Source organism: Hemicordylus capensis, chromosome 1, assembly GCF_027244095.1.
Source record: "Hemicordylus capensis ecotype Gifberg chromosome 1, rHemCap1.1.pri, whole genome shotgun sequence".
NCBI lineage: Eukaryota > Metazoa > Chordata > Lepidosauria > Squamata > Cordylidae > Hemicordylus > Hemicordylus capensis.
The window spans coordinates 11,825,899-11,847,666 of record NC_069657.1 but is presented as its reverse complement, the minus strand read 5'-3'; the positions used below and the strand labels follow the sequence as shown (position 1 = coordinate 11,847,666).

Below are 21,768 nucleotides of genomic sequence, written 5' to 3'. Positions count from 1 at the left end.
TGATGGACTTGCAGCATTCCTCTTCCACCTGAGCTGCGAGGGAGGTATAGCCTATCGACATCACTGCGGGGGTGTACAGCATGATTGATGGTCATGATTTTCCTGGTCTTACGATCTAGAGTCTCTAGCTCTGCCTGGGTCCAGTCTATTATTCCTGCAGTGTATCTGATAACAGGTATAGCCCAGGTGTTTATGGCTTGTATGGTGTTCCCGCCATTGAGTTTGGACTTGAGGATTTTTCGAACTCTCCTGATGTATTCACTTCCAATTTTTCTTTTAACTTCAGTGTGTGTGATGTTATCAGCCTGGAGAATGCCCAAGTATTTGTAATGTTCTTTCTCTTCCAGGTTCTTGATCTTGCTTCCATTGGGCAGTTCTATTCCTTCTGTTTTTCTTATTTTTCCTCTGTTCATTATTAATGCAGCACACTTGTCTAGTCCAAACTCCATTGCTATATCGCTACTGAATATACGGACAGTGTTTAGCAGTGATTCGATATCTGACTGGGACTTTCCATACAACTTCAGATCGTCCATGTACAGCAAATGGTTGATTTTACTTGATGATTTAGACGTTTGGTATCCGAGGCCTGTTCTGTTTAGTATTTGTGAAAGTGGAGTCATGGCGATTACAAACAACAGAGGGGATAGTGAGTCCCCTTGGAAAATACCTCTTCTAATGATAACCTGTCCAAGTGTCTCGCCATTGATTGTTAACTGTGTACTCCACATGCTCATTGCTTTTTAAATAAATATCTGGATGTTTTTGCTGACACCATTTGTTTCTAAACATTTTTGTATCCATGTGTGAGGCAATGAGTCAAAGGCTTTCTTGCAGTCAATCCATGCAACACTTAGATTGGTTTTTCTTCTCTTGCAATTTTCTAAAATCATTTTGTTAATCAGCAGCTGGTCTTTTGTGCCTCTGGTGTTCGGGCAATTTCCTTTCTGTTCAACTGGAAGCTGCTTATTAGTTAATAAGTGTTGCATCACTTCATCTGCTATTATTCCAGTTAATAATTTGAACATGGTTGGCAGGCAGGTTATCGGTCTATAATTACTTGGAACTGCACCTTTTGCTGGGTCTTTCATGATGAGATGAGTTTTCCCAGTTGTTAGCCATTGTTCAATATCACCTCCTTGCAAAATGTGATTGAACTGTTTTGATAGCTGTTTATGGAGGCTTGTTAGGTGTTTAAGCCAAAAGCCATACAGTTCATCGTCGCCTGGTGCAGTCCAATTTTTAATTTTCTTTGCTCTTTCACTTATTAATTCTGGTGTTATTATTAGATCTTGCATTTGTTGGTTACATTTTTGACCTCTTTCATCCAGCCTGCTTTTTAATTATAATCTATTAGATTGTCCCATAGTTTCCCCCCAGAATTGCACTGTTCTTTATTTGATGTTTCTATGTTTCTTGCAGTTTCTCCTTCTATGCTTTGGTAGAAAGGTCTCTGATTCGACTGGAATTGGAGATTCTGCCTGTGTTGTGTAATTCTGGCTTCGTATCTGCTAATCTTCTTTGACACTGCTGTTATTTGCTGCTTTATTATTTCCAGGACTTCTCTAATTTTCCTTCAATCTAGGTGGTATTTTTGGATCAGATACTGTTTGGTGTTTTCATTCTTCAGCTTCTTGTCTTTCATATCTTTCAATTTATTAGCATCCGATCTAAGCCTGGCAATTTTATTTTCTAATCTAATCTTCCATTTAGGTGATGTACTACTTTCTTTTTTTACAGGTCCACTGATCTTATATCCGAGCTCTTGTGTTGTTATTGTTTCTGCACTGTACATTAGTTGGTTTGTTTCTTGCAAATTATTGGTTATTTCTGCAAGTGCAGCATTGACATCTTTTAATGCCTGAGCAAGTTGTTTTTTGGCAACTGTTTTGAGAGCTGGAAGTCGAACCCTGGTGGTGGTTTGGTTCATGTGCTCAATTATTTTTTGCTTTAATTCTTGTTGCTTTTCTGTTAAACGGCATTCAGGTTTCTGAGGTGAAGGCAAAGGGCAGGTTGCCTGGTTTTGATTTTGAAACAGTTCAGCAACAGTGGCATCCTCGATTTCCAACACCTCCTCCACCTGCACATGAGCAACTTCTTCAATTGGTGGTAATTCTTCTTCCATATCTTGAACCTGTGTTGTTCTTTGCAGTTCTTCCAGCTCGACTTCTGTGAATACTTTATTTCTGATTATGAATCTTCTCTGGTCTGCTAGCCTTTGTTCTGTTATTTCTGTATCTGGATGCTTCTCTTTCCAAATTTGGTACATTCTTTTTAAATAACCTCTTCTAGTTGGACTAGACTTGTAATAGCAGATCATTATTTCCTTGTTGGCATTTTTCGTACATTTTTTCCGGTTAAGCGACATTTTTTCCAGTAACCCTGCAGTCTCCAGCCCTGGTTGCTCAACTGAAGATCCTGAGTCCCGTAGCCCGCTTGCCACCAGATGTCCAGGGACTCCAGCACCTGGCACGGTCCTTGTTGACCCGGGCGACGTCCGATCCGGTATAGAGTTATTAAAGTTACGTCTCACCATATTGTTGATGGGAGAAGCACACTTCGTCTGGCTCCTCTGGTGAGACCTGTCCAGTATGGTTGGACCTCTGGCATAGCTCTCCCCTTCCTCAGAGCACGCAAGCCCCACAACCACGCCAAGGTAGTGCCTCACTGGGGGAATTATTATTATTATTCTTAAATCCGATTAGGAGGAAAACTGGTCTTGTGGCAGCAAGCATGAATTGTCCATTTTGCTAAGCAGATTTCACCCTGGTTTGCATTTGAATGGAAGACTACATTTGTGAGCACCGTAAGATATTTCCCTTAGGGGAAGGGGCTGCTCTGGGAACAGCATGTCCCAGGTTTCCTCCTTAGCACCTCCAGACAGGACAGAGAGAGATTCCTGCCTGCAACCTTTGAGAAGCCGCTGCCAGTCTATGTAGACAACTGTGAGCTACATGGATCAAGGGTCTGACTAGGCAGAAGGCAGCTTCCAATGGTTCCTATGTTCCAAATATCGGAAGCACACGCAGTTCCTGAAATAGGCTAGGAGGTTTCCCTTCCGCACCCCATCATTTGAACAGTGACTATGTCGTCACTGTAGGATTGTGGCTGCGTTTATGGTAACCCTACAAGCAATGCTGCAAGTTACATTTCTTTATTCAGTAATCCAAAAACCTTTGGTTTAAGATGAGTGTTAAGATGCACTTTCACTCATGCTCTAAAAATAATGGAAATTCCAAGTTAAGGTGCCCATCCTAACTTTCATGCCATAAACGCTGTAAAGACTTTGTACAGTCTGGTATATGATGATGGCGGCTTTAGAAATGAGGCTCCATGCATCACACCTTCCCTTGATCAGAGATGCATCAGGCAGAAATTCATCAGGGGCAACTCTAGGAAGTGATTGAGGAAGCTGCACTTGTTGAATGTCTGCCTGGATACAGCCCTCCTCAGCCCAGTGTCCAACATCCACACTGAACGTGCTGCTAGTGAACAGGAAGTCCTTACCAGTGTGATGTATTCAAACTCGACGAAGTACTCGGGAAGAACCAGCTCGTGATCAAACACAAACCACTCACACTGTCGGAGGCTGCAGTCACAGTTCCTGTACTCCAGGCAACAGACTTCCGGAGCTGAAGAAAAGCATAAGAACATTGAATCTCTGGTGGATTTTACCTCTAAGAGAATAACGTAATGTAGAAGTAGGCCTTGGGTCCCCAGATGTTGTTGGGTTCTGGCCACTGTGGTTGTGGATGATGGGAGTTGTAGTCCAACAACATCTGGGGAACCAAGGCTGGAAACCCTTGAATTGGGATGTTCACTCTTCTGGATGAGGCTGAAGGTGCATCTAGTCCAGCATCCTACTTGCCACAGTGGCCAACCAGATGCATCTAGGAAACCCTAAGGCAGGGTTGGAAAGCAACAGCCCTTGTCTGGCCCTTTTAGGCATACAGAGGTTCATCTTAGCAATTGCGTCTAAGCGCCACTGTAAACTCATTGTTGCATTAATCACTGTTGAACTTAGGTAATTCCAGAGTAAGAGCCAGTGTGGTGTAGTGGTTAGAGTGCTGGACTACGACTAGAGAGACCAGAGTTCAAATCCCCATTCAGCCATGATAGTTGCTGGGTGACTCTGGGCCAGTCACCTCTCTCTCAGCCTAACCTACTTCACAGGATTGTTGTGAAAGAGAAACGTAACTATATAACTCTGGGCTCACTGGAGGAAAAGCGGAATATAAATGTAAAATAAATAAATAAATAAAAATAAACATGGACAGGACTGGTCTGAAAACAAGAGAGAGTATGTGAATCCCTTGCTCTTTTAAACTTTTATTTTGTTTTCAACTTCTTTCATAACAGTCCCTGGCTGACATACGGGGCAAGGATGCACCAGTGCAGTGAGACAGCAGCTCAACAGAACTTCCCAGCTAACTCCACCAGTGCTGTGGCAATTTTTGATGCCTTCCCAGGAAGCCCTCCATGATACCCAAAATATGCCCTCAAGGACTGCATAACCCTCAGGGATATATTTTCAGGTGGCCCAGAGAGCTTCCCAGGGAAGAGAAGGGAGTCAAAAACTGTTCCTTCCCCACTGTACTAGTGCAGTGAGTTGGGAAGTTCTCTTGGGCTCCTCCCTCACTATACTGGTACATCCTTGCTGTATGTCAGCCCTTAACATCTGTGGAACATAACATAGGAAGCTGCCATATATTGAGTCAGACTATTGGTCTATCTAGCTCAGTTTTGACTTCACAGACTGGAAGTGACTTCTCCAAGGTTGCAGGCAGGAATTTCTCTCAGCCCTATCTTGGAGAAGCCAGGGAGGGAACCTGGAACCTAGATGCTCTTCCCAGAGCAGTTCCATCCCCTGAGGGGAATATCTTACAGTGCTCACACTTCTAGTCTCCCATTCATATGCAACCAGGGCAGACCCTGCTTAGCTAAGGGGACAGGTCATGCCTGCTACCACAAGACCAGCTCTCCTGCTATAAGGTATTAAGTGGTATTATGTACCCCCTCCTTCCACTTCCTGGGGTAGCAAGACAGAACATGGACTTGAGCACACAAAGAGAGGCTTTCAAAAAGTGCAGCAGTTTTGAGCTTATAGAAAGCATGGCTTAGGCTTCATGTGTGTGCTTGGAGCTCCCTCTGGTGACTACTCACACCATATGACTTCCTTGTTTAACAAAATGTCAGCCTGGAGCTTCTTGGAAATTTTCGTTTCTTCAGGAACATGCAATGGTGCTCTCAGGCTATTATGGTAACAAGACTTTAACTAGAGAGTGTGGAAACTTGTGAAAAAGCAGAACAGGATTACTTCAAGAACTGGGAAACTGCAGGTGAGTTGAATCGGTTTATGTTTCTGTCACCATCTGAAGAATTCACTGAGATTTTTGAGGCATTCTATCTGATTGGGCTCTTCTGGATTGTGGGCTGACCTGCTTTGCAGCAGAATAGGGATATGCACGAACCGGTCCGCAGGCCATGTTAGAGCCCTGCAAACTGGTTTGTAAGTGGCCCGGTCCGGCGGTTCAACGCCGGGGGTGTGTGTCGCTTTAAGGGCGGGAGGAGGGGAGTTGTACTTACCCCTCCCGCCGCTTTCCCCCCTCTGGTGCTCCATTTTTTAGTGAAATATTCGGGGCGGCAGCGTTCCTCCCTGCCGCCCCTGCCCCCTTGTTGACTGCAAAAAGCAGAAGTAACTTCCGCACGTGCGCCACGCAGCGTGTGTGATGTGTGCAGCGCGCGTCAGCGGCAGGTGCACACACAGAAGTTACTTCCACTTTTCGCAATCAACAAGGGGGCAGGGAGGAACGCTGTCATCCTGAAATTTTCACTAAAAAATGGAGCGCCAGAGGGGGGAAAGCGGCGGAAGGGGTAAGTACAACCCCCCCGCCCTTAAAGCGACACACACCCCCGGCATCGGACCACGCCTCCACGGTCCGTGCACATCCCTACAGCAGAATGCAGGCGGTTCCAAACCACACTGCTCCACACTGCCCCTTGTGGTGGCTTGCTGCACTGAAGCAGCTTTTGGCTTCCAAGCCCAATGCTGCTCACGCCCCTTGTGGCCTATTGCTCCCCTACAGACAGGAAGAGTATAAGAGAATTCCTATCTGAAGCTACCCTTGTTTCAGTATCAAAGTTCTCCTGATTTGGTGTGCATCTCTTGATGCCTAGCCGCCTTGGCTGTGGTTCCCATCAGTTCCTACTGACTCCTGACTGTCTACTTTGTGTGAATCTGACTACTAGCTCTGGTTTGACCTCCTGATCTGATAGACCATTGGTTCTGACTTCTCACATGCTCTTGACCCCTGCCTCATATTGCAACCATCTGGCCTTCTGATGCACCAGCTTCTCTGACCCTCTGACATGTATCCAGACTCAGATTGTTCTCTCAGCCTTCCTGACATGATCCTTTGAACCTGTACATTTGTGTTTTTGGCTATCCCAGTCCTGGTCTTCAGATTCTCACCCATAGGTAATTCTGCCCATGGCTCAGCTGCCCTAACAGTTCCTAAGGAAGAGCCAGCATTCTTGTTCAAGAGTGTAAATACTTTAGTTGCATGCCCACACTTTGGGAGACCTCTTTAAATTATTTTGAAATATAAGTGTGCTACTTTGGGTATTTGTGCTCTTGCGCAAGACAGCCGTAATTTCCTCAGGAGCCTGCAGCAGCACAGGAAGGTCAGAACCTCCCACATTACGCTGCAAAACATGTTGGCCTCTGTAGCAGATTAAAGCCTATATCTCAGAGCAAGCTCATGTGAGCGAAAGAAATGCTGAATCATCCCTGCTGAGCTCCCTGGCTAGGCTTCTCCTAAAAATATTCTGTATTACCGGTAGGTTCAAAATGCTGCCACCGCCACCCCTCTTATCAACAGAGCTTGAACCTCCCTGGTGGAAGTAGAATCCCAGGGAAAACTCTCTTAATTTTGCTCTTGGACATCTTCCACATGCAAGCCTACACATGGTGAGAAAACTGAGAGCTTCTGACCGTTTGAGGATGTGTTTGCATCAGGGAAGTTCCCCTTTGCCCCACCCCCCGCCTCTGTCCTGAGTTAAAAACCAACTCGGAAAGGCTTGTAAAAAGAAAAGAACCAAAAAAAAAAAAGTTTTATTCAATTACTACAGACTGCGTTCCTCTGAGGCTTTCTCAACTTTAAATACAGCTAAGAATACTTAATAGGATTACAAAAGTAGGTTGTCTTACTGCACACTTAAATGTTTACAGAAGCTTTTGCAACACCCTACGTGTATTGGGTGCAGACCAGTGTTTCTTATTCCAATTACGTTACAGGTAAACAATAATAGAACAGTATCAGGAATATGCAGAAGCACACACAAAAAGCAAAACAACATCTGACACAAAGTCTGACTAAAACATTTCCCTAGACTAAACTTCCCTTTTCCTTGAACTCACTAAACCCCTGATGAGAATTCAAGCTTTCTGCCCTCCTGTCTCAAAGATCTGTAGGGTTATTCTCCTGCAGCCAACCTCCATGGCCACATGTCCTTCTCAGCACCTGCAGCCTAGCTTCTTCTAACAAAGAACTCCCTTCTTCCTGGCAACAGCTCTCTAGGACCCACCCACCTGGTGTGCTGATTGGCTGAGCCCTGGAGTTCACCAGCCGGTCAGTCAAGACAAGGGTTCACTTCTGGTTAATTCTTTATGGGGAGGGGAGGCTGATCACTACAGCCTGTGATCTATTTCAACTTCAGCACCAGTTCTGATGGGAGACATAATGGGGTGGCTACATGATGTTCAAGTATGTTGCATAAGTTCTTAGCGCCATCTGCTGACAATCTGTGAAAGGCCGTGTATTTTCAAAACTGCTTTTATTTCAACTTGAAAAGGACATGACTTTTTCACAGATAGTCAGCAAACAGTGATAAGAACTTCCGTGATGTACTTGAACATCATGTGGATGGCTCCCTACATCCTATTGGAATTTGCACAGTAATTTGAATGAATCACCATTTGGAAGAGTCTGTTGAGGCTCCTGGTGAAGATGATATTAAACAGACCACGGTTCCCAACCTGTGGTACCCCAGATGTTGCCGAACTACAACTCTCATTATTCCCAATTACAATACATTGTAGCTGGGAAAGATGGGAGCTGTAGCTCAGCAACATGTGGAGTACCACAAGCTGGGAACCCTTGTGAGGGCCCTCAGCACATGTGTTGTTGTGCCCCTCCTTTGTGGGGGGCAAGGAGTTTGCCTTTGGGGTGTGGTAGGGAACATAATCACAGTTGGCTCTTCCTTCAACTCTCTTCAATGTAAATTGTGAGGAAGTTTATTACAAATTTCTTGTATACCACCTCCTCCAAAGATTATAGGTGGTGAACAACAAAAAATACCAATAACAATTTAAAAAAATTATGAAAGGGCAAAAGCCTGGCGAAACAGGTGGTTCTTAAAAAGGGCCTTAAAAGCAACTAAGGAGGGGGCTAAATGAATCTGGGGGGGGGAGTGTTCCAAAGAAGAGGGGCGGTCACAGAGGAAGCCCTCCTACGAGCCCAGGCACCACACACTACACCAGGGCCGTTGGCAGCAGCGAGCCTGGAGCTCTTAATCCTTGCAAGCTTTGAAAAGAGCTGCCCAGAGCCGCTCCTCTCCTTGTCTCTTGCTGCCATTACAGCTTGCAAGGGTCAGAGCAGGAGCTCAAGAAATAGTCACCTCACCCTAGTTACTGAGACCCGGAGAGAGAGCTGGTATCACCCCAGGGCCCCTTCCGGCACCGGCTAGGGCCCAGGTGCTTGCCTTGATGCCTTCTGGGAAAGATAGGCCCAGCCAGCACCCCAGGGGAGTGACTTGAGCAGACAGCAAGTGGCAGCTTGTTGTCATGGGTCTCCTCCCCCCACCCTCCACCTTAGCTGAGGATGTTGCAGCAAGTGGAGGGGGGTGTCTGACTAGTGCAACACCTGCCACCAGAGTAAGGGAAGGGGCACCCCCCCGCAAAAGGTTCCTTAGCCTTTTCTTTCAGACGATGAGGAGCAGAGCTGGTCTTGTGGTAGCAAGCATGACTTGTCCCCTTAGCTAAGCAGGGTCCACCCTGGTTGCATATGAAAGGGAGACTAGATGTGCGAGTACTGTAAGATATTCCCCTTAGGGGATAGAGCCGCTCTGGGAAGAGCAGAAGGTTCCAAGTTCCCTCCCTGGCAGCATCTCCAAGATAGGGCTGAGAGAGATTCCTGCCTGCAGCCTTGGAGATGCTGCTGCCAGTCTGTGAAGACAATACTGAGCTAGATGGACCAATGGTCTGACTCACTATATGGCAGCTTTCTATGTTCTTATGTTTATTGTGTTTAGTATGTTTGGGGCTTTAGCTTGCTGCGTTCAGTCTGGAATGTTGGGTAGCCCTGCCTTTTGGTATCCTAGCTACCTGATCCTGCCTGCAGCCAAGAGGAAGTTGCCATCCCAGATATGGCAAGGTCCCCCCACTGGCAGATTGGGGGAGAGAGAGAGAGAGATCTGGAGGCACCAACTCACGCTTTGGTTTCTCTTGCTGATCTAGAGTCTCTTTGTCGGCTGCAGACGCTGCGTTCTGGGAGATTCGGCGAGCCCTGTAGACAGAACTGACTCCTGGGTAGTAGTCTTCCTTGATCGGATCCATATCATGAGCAGGAGTGCTGTGTCCAAGGAAGACTTTTGCGATGATGAGTTTCCCTGAGAAAAGAGCGAAAGGGGGAAAGGGGGGGGGAGTATCTGTGTGTCTTATTTATGATAAAACCCAAGGAAATGCCAGCAGATACTTCGAGGGGACTCAAGCAAATGAATCAAGCAACACACAATAGGAGTTTAAAGAACTTCGTTCCTGTGCTATTCTGCCTGTCTTTTTTATGGTTGGTTTTTTTGGTGTTTCGTGATTTTTATTGTTTTAACTGATTTCAATGTTTTAACGGTGATTTTTATGGAGTTTTATTTATTTAATGTTTGTAAATCGCCTTGGGATGTCTTATGAACAAGGAATAAAAACAAACAAAACTGCCTGCGGCCGCAAGCTAAAATTGGAACCAGAGCTCGTTTTTCAAAACATCAGAAGTTGGACCAGGGAGAAAAGGCCTTTTCAAGGGTGGCATCCTGGTTATAGAACACCCTTTCTTGGCCTGTTCACTCAGCATCCAACTTGATGAGTGCCAGGCACCTAGCCAAGACCACTGCAATTGTCAAGGTGCTCTATATCTCACCTGATGGTATTGTATTGGAGGTTGACCTCTTCTTTTTTATCGCTTAGCTGCTGGCTGCATAGCTTTAAGTCTATATTTTTGGAAACTGAAAATCAGTGACTGACATCTTAGCAGTCTGTAAGCGCGTAACCCCAGGCCTGAGCAGTAATATGGAGGCTGATCCTGAGGAGGAGGAAGGAGCAGTCAGGCTGGAGGGGCCGGTACCAGGCTCAGCCTGAAGCCCCGACACCAGTTTGGTGCCTGAGGCTGCCAGCTAGGAGACCCCAGAACAGTGTTCCCTCTAACAGAGATTCCCAGATGCTGTTGACTACAACTCCCAGAATCCCCAAGCAAAAGCCATTAGAGCCGGGGATTCTGCGAGCTGTAGTCAACAACATCTGGGAATCCCTGTTAGAGGGAACACTGCCCCAGAACTGGACAGCCCAGAACCAGAGCATGGTCTAAGGCAGGGTTGCATAACTTTGGCCTTCCTGCAGATGTTGGACTACAACTCCCAGAATCCCTGACTATTGGCCACTGTGGCTGGGGATAATGGGAGCTGTGGTCCAAAAGCAGCTGGAGGGCTGGCATCGTGCAGCCCTGGTCTAAGGGCACACAATACAGCCACCTTGCTGAAACAGGGCTTGGTGTGGCCAGTGCCTGGATGGGAGGGAGCCCCATTTATGCCACCTTTGGGGGGTGGGGTCGTAGCTCAGTGATAGAGCATCTGCTTTGCATGCAGAAGGTCCCAGGTTCACTCCCTGGCAGCATCTCCAGGTAGAGTTGGGAGAGACTCCTGCTTGAAACCTTGGAGAGCTGCTGTCAGGCACTGTAGACAATGCTGAGCTTGATAGGCCAATGACTTGACTTGGTATAAGGCAGCTCCCTATGTATCTAGCTGGCACTCACTGAACCCGAGTCCCTCAATGAATCGGCCTCTTTCGCACTGTGTACCTTGCGCTCCTCCAAGCCTGCACAACAGCACCAGCAACGGGCCAGGAGGGGCCTGGTGGAGTGGAGGAGGAGGTGCCAGACTCCAAGGCAGAAGAGACCCCGTTTTTAACCTTTTGGACCTCTCTGCTCTGCAAGTAGGGAGGCAGAACCTGGAGGCGTTGGAGGTCTCATTCCACCTCTTACTGGCCCTTATCAGAGCAAGCTGGGTACTGGGAGCTCTCCAGGGTGCTGCAATCTTGGCCTGGCGGGTTCCTGATTTCCAGACAGGACAGTCAGGCTGCATAACTATTTGCACTCAGCTTGGGGGGCTATGAGTTGTGCAGGCCTGCTCTTAAGGATTTGCAAGGGCCCTGATAGGCTGGCCTTCCAATTGCCTCAGAGCCACATTTAGCCCCATCTGGACAAGGCCAAACTCTGGTGCAAAACTGGAATGGGAGTCTATATGTGTGAGCAGAGTAAGGTGTTCCCCTCAGGGGATGGGGCCGCTCTGGGAAGAGCACCTGCATGCTTGCATGCAGAAGGTTAGGGACATAGGGAACTGCCATATACTGAGTCAGACCATTGGTCTATCTAGCTCAGTATTGTCTACACAGATTGGCAGCGGCTTCTCCAAAGCTGCAGGCAGGAATCTCTTTCAGCCCTATCTTGGAGATGCTGCCAGAGAGGGAACTTGGGACCTAGATGCTCTTCCCAGAGCGGCTCCATCCCCTAAGGGGAATATCTTACAGTGCTCACACTTCTAGTCTCCCATCCATATGCAACCAGGGCAGACACTGCTTAGCTAAGGGGACAAGTCATGCTTGCTACCACAAGACCAGCTCTCTTCCATGGCATATCCAAGATAGGGCTGAGAGAGAGAGAGAGAGAGAGAGAGAGACTCCTGCCTTAAACCTTGGATAGGTTGCTGCCACCTCTGTGGTCTGTGTAGACAATATTGAGCCAGATGGACAAGTGATTTGACTTAAGTATAAGGCAACTTCCTGTGTAAGACTGCTTTATGTTCCTGCTTGCCCAGTCTTCCATAGCCCCAGCTCCTGTCTTCCTTTGACTGCTCTTTGCCTAATTACAGAATTCTTTTCTGGATTTCAGTATCAGCTACCACATGCCTGACAGCTGGAACTCTCTTACTACAGAATTTGACGTAGTGATGGATACCAGAGTTGCCATCTAAAAGCCTCAAATGCAAAGATTCACATACAAGAGAATACAAACCTCAAAAGATCTTCTGCAGCTCTCTCAACAATCAGCTGCAGGGATTCCCAACCTTGAGCCCCCAGATGTTGTTGGACTACAACCACCATCATTCCCAGCCACAATGGCCATTGTGGCTGGGGATGATGGGAATTGTAGTCCAACAACATCTGGGGACTCAAGGCTGGGAACCCCGATCTACTGAATTTACGCATCCCTCCAGTTTTCCATATATGTTTTCTCTAAACTCTCTTCTCCTTTGTTCCATGACCAGCGAAACGGATCTTAAAAACAATCCGTGAAGATTTTGAGCAACTTCTCTAATATTACCATGCCGGAACTTCTCCTCCGAGTCCCCTTTGCTTCTGGCTTGTTGTTGCAAATATTCAATTCTTGGACATTCGCAGATACTGAGGCTATTGGAGAGTGGAACAGCTTCGTTATTGCTGCCAGGTATCTAAAAAGAGGCACATCAGAAGGCAATCTCACTATTGGTCAGACTATGCAAATGGGAAGGATGAATAAACAAGGGAAGGGAAAGTGAGAAGCTGTGATTTGCTACAAAAAGGGAAGAAGAAAAGTAAGGCAGAGTGGTCTACTGGTTAGAGAATTTGACTAGGAGACCCAGGTTCACATCCCCACTTAGCCAAGAAACTCTCAGGATGGCCTTTGGCATGTCACTTCTTTCTCTCTCCCCTTAACCTACCTCACAGGATTTTTTTTATTTAGGTATTTGATGATTCCTATACCACCCTTCGAAAAATCGCTCAGGGCGGTTTACATTTTTAAAAACCCAATTAAAGTCAATTAACAATTTTAAAAAGAGACTATAAAACACCATAAAACAATTAACAGTTAAAACATTCAAAACAGTTAAAAAAACCCTAGAAAACAAGCAGTTTAAAACATTTACAATAATTAAAAAACCCTGGAAGGCCAGGCCAAACAGATAGGTTTTGAGGGCTCTCCTGAAGGCCAATAATGAATTCAAATTACAGATTTCTGCAGGGAGTGTATTCTTCAGCCCAGGAGAAGCTACAGAGAAGGCCCGCCTTTTGAGTTGCCACCAGATGTACCAGTGGTAACTGGAGACGGACCTCCTCATATGACCTTAATGTGCGGTGGGGATCATGCAGAAGGGGGCTGGAAGAACCATGCATATGTCAAACTCTCTGGAGAATGAGTGGAATACAAATAAAATAAACAGAAAATCAAGATATTGTAGAATCTTTGGGCGCTGAGCCCTTTTTCATGCCTGTGTCAAAATTTGACAGGAACACCAAAAGCACAGAACATGTTGCTGGCCATAGAATGCAGATACCTGAGAATGAGCCCCCATTAAAAAAAAAAAAAATAAAGTTTCTAGCCCTTACGATAGAAAATATGCTGAAAATTCATGTAGGCAATGCCTGCTGAAATTGCAGAAGCCAGAGGAGGAGCTGAATCAGAGTTCAGAGATTGCAGGGTGGAGCTTAATTGTCCTGCATGGCTCCTTGCCTTTTCCCATGACTAGGAACCCAGAATAAGTTACAGAAAATTCTGACAATTTGTTCAGTTTGTATAATTTATACAGGTCACAGAATTCAACTTTTTTGTGGTTGTGGTAATTTCAACTAACCAGATTTTGAATTGCCTGGGTGCAAAATTTTAGTATGGAATGCATCTTTATTTGTGTATACAGCCTTCCTAAGATTCTACCATGTCATAGTACAGATAAGAGATCTCAGAATGTGAATGATGCCCCTAATAACTATCTCACTGCCCATGGAAAGCTAGCACATTGAGAAGGCTTCTAACAGTCTTCTCCCTGATGTGCTAGTTTTCTACATGCAAGGAGGTTGTGCATTCAACTCATGAGACTCCATCACCTGCACTAGGAAGTGGTATCTTCTAGAAACGTTGTGATATCATAGAACATTTCTGAATGTGTAGATCATAATTCAGACAAGTTGCTCTAAGACACAAGTGGTCAGGAGCAGGAAAAAAATGAGACGAGTGAGTCATTATAAAATTAAACATCCAGTTACCGTTTTGGTTTCCTGGAAGCCTTCCTCCAGGATTTGGATCACTTGCTTTTTCTTCAAGGACACTTCTGGGGGAGATATGTAAAAGAGATATTCCAGCAGCTTCCTGTAACTTCTGGAGCAGCAAGAGGAGGAGGAGGAGGAGGAGGAGGAGGAGGAGGAGGAGGAAGGGAGGGGGAAAGAAGGAAAGAAAGAAAGAAAGAAAGAAGAAAAAAAAGAAAGAAAGAAAGAAAGAAAGAAAGAAAGAAAGAAAGAAAGAAAGAAAGAAAGAAAGAACTTTAGCACTGGACATAGTTCAGTTCAGTTCTCTGTTACAGTCTATGACCAGCAGCAAACAAACAGAAATATGGGACAGACAGAAATAAACCATCACCAGAGTGAATAATAGACTAAATAGTCAAATCTAATTCTCTAGGAAACTTGTAGATATTATGAGCTTAAATTATGAGCTTAAGGTGCTGCACGTATATTAGAAACGTGATAAACCTATTCAATCAGGAATCTGACAATCCAGCTGACAATCATAGTACACTCTACATGCTGTTTCACAAGATCTGGCCATGCTGTACTGGACCACAAATAAACATTGAGAAGAACATAAGAACATAAGGAAAGCCCGGCTGGATCAGGCCCAAGGCCCATCTAGTCCAGTATCCTGATTCACACAGTGACCCACCACTGTGCCTCTGACTAGTGTTGGGTCAACTTGTCCCATGGAACTATCGCTGGTGCTACAGCCGACCTTCCCTTGCTGCCTTCCAGACCTTGTGGGGTTTTGTTTGCAGGATAGGACAGGACAATCCAGAGCATGCTTTGAGACTGCACACTTCCTCCCTCTCCTGTATGAATCCCCCCTCCTTCCATTACTTGCTTTAGCAAACAGCGTAATGTTACATCACAGCATAATGCTCACCGGATTTCTTTCTAACTGGGGTTTGTAAACTCTCTTTAAACCCTGGTTTCAACCTTTGGTTAACAAGGGCAATCTCTGTTTAATTCATCTTGGCAAAATTCATCTTGCCATCATACAATTCTTCCTTGAATTTTTTTTAGGATCACTCACTTACGTGGACTCACTCAGGTCTTCTTTCTCTGAAAAGATTTGGAACTTCTCCTCGAATTTCAGTCTCAATATCCGGTTGTGTACCCTGATGACACGATTTACCTTCACTCCTGTTATGCCGTACGCTTTGAAATCCCAGGCGCAAAATCGGGATAGTATTAAATCATAGCAAGAATTAAACCTTCAAGAAAACAGAGGGCACTAGGTCAATAGTACTGCCTTTTAATATAGCAATCTCTTATTCAGAACCTAGTTCCATCTTACATTGACTACTGCACTGTTTTGTTCATCTGTCTTTTCGTCTCTTAGCTTAAGCCTGTTCTCGACTCTTCAGCTCATTTAATTTTTTTTTCTTAACACTTTAATCCTGTTGCACCTCTAGATGTTTCCTTTCACTGGCTTCCTCTGTTGTTTTGTATTAAACTGAAACTCCCACTTTTAAGTATCTTAATGATCTTCCTCTTTCTAATCAATCTCCCTTGCTTTCTCTCAGTTCTCCTCTTTGGTCCCTCTATTTATAAAATACGTTGCTAATTCTGTTTGTGATTTCTGTCTCATGGCTCCTTATGAGTGGGAATGAAAAACCCAGTCCATAACAGAGGGTCTCTATGTGTGCTTTTACCCAAAGTCAATTTTGTCCAGCATCCTGTTTCCTACAGTGGCAACCAGTTGCCTCTAAAGAAGCCTGCTAAAGTTGTTTTGGCTCAGTGATAGAAATCAGTTTTTATGCCACTTTCGATGAAATGGCTGATCATAGGTTTATAAATTGTACAAATGAGTACATTCACAGCTGTGGTTCACTGGAGAAATAGGCAACCAATTTCTTTCAGAAATGGCTACTTTTGGTTACATATTGGGATATATATTGTAGTAGTACTCACCTTAAGTGGCACAGCAGGGAAATGCTTGACTAACAAGCAGAAGGTGGCCAGTTCAAATCCCTGCTGGTACTCTATAGGGCAGCAGCGATATAGGAAGATGCTGAAAGGCATCATCTCATACTGCGTGGGAGAAGGCAATGGGAAACCCCTCCTGTATTCTACCAAAGAAAACCGCAGGGTTCTGTGGGTGCCAGGAGTCAAAATCAACTTGATGGCACACTTTACCTTTACTTTACCTTTACTGCACAGCAGCAGCCAGTGAGCACCACTCCGGGGGACAGTGAGGTTGGAGAAATACAACTTTAAACTGTGTAAAACTTACCTGGTGTCATTATACAGCATGCTATACAATGCAGTGGTGATCAAACCAGCATCCTGCAGGGAGGGTATCCCGCCCCTGTCACTCAGTTGGCCTCTGCACATGCACAGGGGCCATTTAGGGGCTTAGCAAAACAAGTTTGTGCCATGCTAACCTCTTAAATGGCCTCTGCACATGCACGGAGGTGACACATGTAGAAGTGGGGAATCCTCCCCGTGAGATGCTGGGTTGTCTTCCATTGCAGCATAGAGTATGGATGTGCATGGAACTGGCTGGCCTGGTTTGGTTCAAGTCCACACCAGACTTGAACCCGACCGGGCCAGTTTGGTCTGGCACCACCTCGAACCACCACCCCCCCAGCTCGGTTCGGTCCAGGGGGGGTTCGCGGACCTTTTAAAGGTTTTTTTAAAATTACCTTTACTCCCCTACGGGGAGTTGCTGGAAGTGGCGGGGGGTCTGCGGAGGTTCCCCCTCCCTCCGCCAGCTTTATATATAGCCTCCTCCAACCGGTTCGGCTGGCTCTTCACCCATCCGGGTGCTCTTTGGTGGGTTTTTGACCTTCACCCGGTGGCCATTTTGGAGATTGGCACGCTTGCACACTGTGCCTCTGTGTAGAGCCGGCTGAACTGGCCAGAGGGGGCAAATCGAAGGCCAGCGGGGGAGGGGGAACCTCCGCGGACCCCCCCGCCACCTCCAACAACTCCCCAGAGGGGAGTAAAGGTTAATTTTTTTTAAAAAAACCACCTTAAAATGGTCTGCAAACCTGGGGTTGTTCGGTCCGGGGTCGGACCAAACGGGGTTATTCAGTCTGACCCCAAGCTGTTGAACCGAACCAGCTCAACATCGAACTGGCTCGACGTCGAGCTAGTTTGCACACCCCTAGCACAGAGCATACTGGTACTGGTGGTGGGTAAATTCGCTGAAGTCTGAAGTAGTATTCCCCCACCCTCACTGCCTCCCGGGAACGGCACTTGCCAGCCACGGCTGGTACTGCCAAACTGGCTTCTTTATTGATAGCTTCTTACATTTTTCCGGGCACAATTCAAAATTGCTGGTGTTAACATTTTAAAGCTCTATTCGGTTTGAGGCGAGGATACCTTCTCCCAGATCAATGTGCTGAAAAATGAAGATCTTCATCAAAGAATAAAGATCTCCACCAAAGGCCAGGATACCTTCTCATGTAACAGTGTTCCCAAGAATGGAGATCTTCATCAAAGGCCTCAAATCCTCCCCTACAGTTGCTGGAGTCTACTTTGTATTTCTTTTGGAGCTTCTGCGAGCTCCTGAGGGACAGGGAAGCAACTTTAATTATCTCTTTTTCTGTGTGTGAACTGTTTTGAGAACTTTTGTTGAGGAGAGGCATGTGAACATTCCTACAGTGTTGGGCCTGTCTTTTAAGGTGTGCAGAAATCCTGGCCTGCCCTTAGAGTCAACAGAGGGCTGCACATAATGTAGCCTAATGATGGTTTGGATGCTGAATGGCTTTAATTGCTGTCTTAGGCAACAGTGGTTTTTGAAATCTTTGGTGGCTCCTAGCAGTTTGTATCTGCCGCAGTTACTTTTTGTCATTCTAAGGATAATGGCTGATATTCAGAGCAATAGACCACTTGCCTAATGAGCAGAAGGTAGCTGAGTCATGCTAAAAAAGGAGATCTGTGGAATTGTACTATTGCACTTTAATACTCTTGCCCACAAAAGTTCCCTCTAAAGGAAATATGGTGTGCCACAGTTGTGTAACTGTTGCACAAGTGGGAGGACTCATTCAGTAGAGAAACACAAGTCTGGAACGCAAATTCCAAACTTAGTGCGAGGACAGCTGGTCTTGTAGTAGTGAGCATGACTACCTTTGCTAAGCAGCATCCATCTTGGTTCGCTTTTGGGGGTGTATGACTACATGTGAGTGTCGTAAGATATTCTCCTTAGGGGATATGAAGATGACAAATATTTATATACTGCTTTTCAACAAAAGTGCCCAAAGCGGTTTACATAGATATAAAATAAATAAAAGGGCTCGCTGTCCCCAAAGAGCTCACAATCTAAAAAAAGAAACAGACACCAGCAACAGCCACTGGAGGGATGCTGTGCTGGGGCTGGATAGGGCCAGTTGCTCTCCCCCTGCTCAATAAAGAGAACCACCACTTTGAAAAGTGGTAACATCCTCAGTTAGCAGGATGGGGCCATAGCTCAGTGGAAGAGCATCTGAGGTCCCAGGTTCCCTCTCTGGCAGCATCTCCAGGTAGGGCTGGGAGAGACTCCTGCCTGAAACCTTGGAGAGCTACTGCCAATCGGGGAACACAGTAGTGAGCTAGATGGACCAATGTTCTGAGATGGTAGAAGGCAGCTTTCTATGTTCCTAGATTTGCGGAAGCCCAAGGTCCTTCCTCAAGCAGTCTGCTGCTCTGGATGCCAGCCTTTGTTTTTAAATTGTTTGTTGGTATGATCATTGTTACCCACTTTGGAAATTTTATTTTCAGTGGAAAAGTAGGTTACAGATATAAGAAACAACCGCTTATGCTAGAGGGGGCACAACTGTGGCCATCCAGCTGTTTCTGGAGTAATAATAATAATAACAACAACCCAGGTCCTTGGGAAGGACTCGATGCCTGGATAAAACAAACCAGTCAATAACACCTGTCTGACTGTGTAAACACGAAATAATCATAATAATTCGATTTCTATATCGCTCTTCCAAAAATGGCTCAGGGCGGTTTACAAAGAGAAACAACAAACAAATAAGATGGCTCCCTGTCCCCAAAGGGCTCACATTCTAAAAAGAAACATAAGATAGACACCAGCAACAGTCACTGGAAGTACTGTGCTGGGGGTGTATAGGGCCAGTTAATCTCCCCAGCTCAATAAAGAGAATCTCCACAGTAAAAGGTGCCTCTTTGCCCAGTTAGCAGGGGAGTACAATCTCATTATCCCTTACTATTGGCCACTGTGGCTGGGGATGATGGGAGTTGTAGTCCAACAACAGCTGGAGGGCCGAAGTTGTGCAGTCTGGATTTATGCAGTGATTAAAAATAAATTAGAACATGCAACCAAAAAAAACCAGCCAACACGCGACATATTGAAGTTTTACATCCCGAAGCACAGTACCAGGCATCACTTGGAGAGCCCTCTTCAAAGCGCGTGTTCCCCACCGTTTCCAACTCGGTCAGCAAAAACTGCACTGCCAAATTACTGCTCTTCTTCTTCTTCTTCACTTCAACCTGATAAATGGCTTCGACTCTGCAAGACAATGAGCAGGATACATTTTGGCTGGAAGGAGCATGATAAATAATAATCACGCAGCACAGAAAATGGCACCGAAAACTGCATGACTAGCTTTGTGCACTCAAGTGCGGCTGTAATGGGAAATGGACTGGACCCAGAGGAAGAGTACAGGCCACAGACATTCCATACATTTCAGCTTTCATTTAAATAAAATAATAATAATCCTGGTCTCCGAGAACTAGGTCCTGTTTCCTGCTGGCCTCCTGCTTGGGCCTGATCTCACACCTCTGACTCGGGGCTCCCTAGAACTTATCCATCCCCAGCCTGGAACAGGATACAGGCTGGATGATCCCTTGGTTTCCACCTCTGGTGATGGGGAAAGCGAGGGAGGGGCAGCAGGAGGGGTGTGAGGGTCACTCTACCTCCAGATATCTTTGCTGCCACCACTCGGACTTGTTTTGGAAAGATCTGAGACTAAAATCACATTTCTCCCTCTGATTTGTTGCTTTGTAGCATGGTGTGTCCCTTCTGGTGACGTGGGAGAGGAAATAAAACATCCTTGCACCTGGTTAACGCTAACAATTACTGGCTTTATTTAACTTAAGCTTATTCAGTTGTTGGTGCACACGTCCTTAAAGCGTAGTGGTTCCAGGTATTAGTTGCAAAAGCATAGTGGTTTCAGAGTGTATACAGAAACGTATGACTTCTATCTTACAGCAATGCTGATGTTTTTAAGGCGATAAACAGTTATGGTTCCTTCCTTGTGCCTTTTCTCCTTTCGGGATTAGGGTGCCTGGCTTGGTTACTTTGTTTTTGACCTGCATCCCTTCTGAGGAGGTCTTTCCCTGAACAGGCAGTGGGCTTTCCTTTAGAGAGAAGATCTACCCCTGCCCCCACTTCTCTCTTCCTTTGAGAAGTCCCTGTCCTGTGCAGTACTCTATTCCCCAAGCTCACCTTCTCTCAGCCCTCTTAACCACCAACCAGCGGCCCCAACCCCCAACACCTTTTCCTGACTTTCCCCCGCCCTGCATTCCAAACAGGATTTCTCAATCTTTCCTGCCCGGGTCTCACTGCTGTAGCAGCCTTCCGGTCACTCAAACGCTTTCCTGCACACGCTTACACTGTGTGGCATTACACCTTTGCACAGTTCTATAACCAAAACTTTTAAAACATATCTAAATAACACCTGTAAATAAACACTACTAGCAGACATACAAAACATCCCAGGGAAAGGACATGTACACACAAGGCCTGCACTGGATCTCATCCCAGGCAGAATCCCAGAGAACAAGCCATGAGTGACGAGGTACAAAGGCCCATTCACAGACAGCCCTGGTAAACTTCACAAAGCATACGTACTCCTCCAATTTCCTGTTCCAGAAGGTTATTCTTTTTCTGAGGGCTTCTAGCTTGTGGAGAAACTTCTGCTCCAGGCTGGATTCCTCAGGCGCCTCATCCCCGCTGTCGTAGTCCCCGTCTGATTTTTCACACTCAGAACTTCTGCTCAAAATAGATTTGCTGGACTGTATTTTGCCAGAAGTCTGTAGCAAGGCAAGATCATGCTCCAGCTATTAAACAAAACAAACGCACGAGGGCTCAGTTGCAGCGTAAGAAACAGAAGTCGCTACTGGTGGTGGCACACATGAATTGTCCCCTTGGCTAAGCAGGGTCCACCCTGGTTTGCATTTGAATGAGAGACCCCACGTGTGAGCACGGTAAGATGATGGGGCCGCTCTGGGAAGAGCACCTGAAAGCTTGCATGCAGAAGATCCTAGGTTCACTCCTTGGCATCTCCAAGATAGGGCTGGGAGAGACTCCAGCCTGGAACTTTGGAGAAGCCGCTGCCAGTCTGTGTAGACAATACTGAGCTAGATGGACCAAGGCAGCTTCCAATTGTCTTAGAAGTACGTGAAAACGTTGCTGCATCTTATGGATCAACATCAGAGGCATA

The 21,768-nt window shown here is 46.0% G+C and overlaps 1 protein-coding gene across 8 annotated transcripts in view; it reads right to left on the bottom strand.

The window, feature by feature from the left end:
* LRRC9 (leucine rich repeat containing 9) overlaps positions 1 to 21,768 on the bottom strand; it is a 105,741-nt gene that overhangs the window by 52,871 nt on the left and 31,102 nt on the right. For all 8 annotated transcript variants that reach the window (XM_053275995.1, XM_053276175.1, XM_053276086.1 and 5 more), the window contains 7 exons: positions 21,177 to 21,385; positions 19,701 to 19,832; positions 15,406 to 15,582; positions 14,342 to 14,453; positions 12,645 to 12,771; positions 9,493 to 9,669; positions 3,508 to 3,632 (listed from right to left, as the gene is read on the bottom strand). In XM_053275995.1, coding sequence (XP_053131970.1) covers positions 3,508 to 3,632; positions 9,493 to 9,669; positions 12,645 to 12,771; positions 14,342 to 14,453; positions 15,406 to 15,582; positions 19,701 to 19,832; positions 21,177 to 21,385 — 1,059 coding nt within the window. The remainder of the gene's footprint in view (positions 1 to 3,507; positions 3,633 to 9,492; positions 9,670 to 12,644; positions 12,772 to 14,341; positions 14,454 to 15,405; positions 15,583 to 19,700; positions 19,833 to 21,176; positions 21,386 to 21,768) is intronic.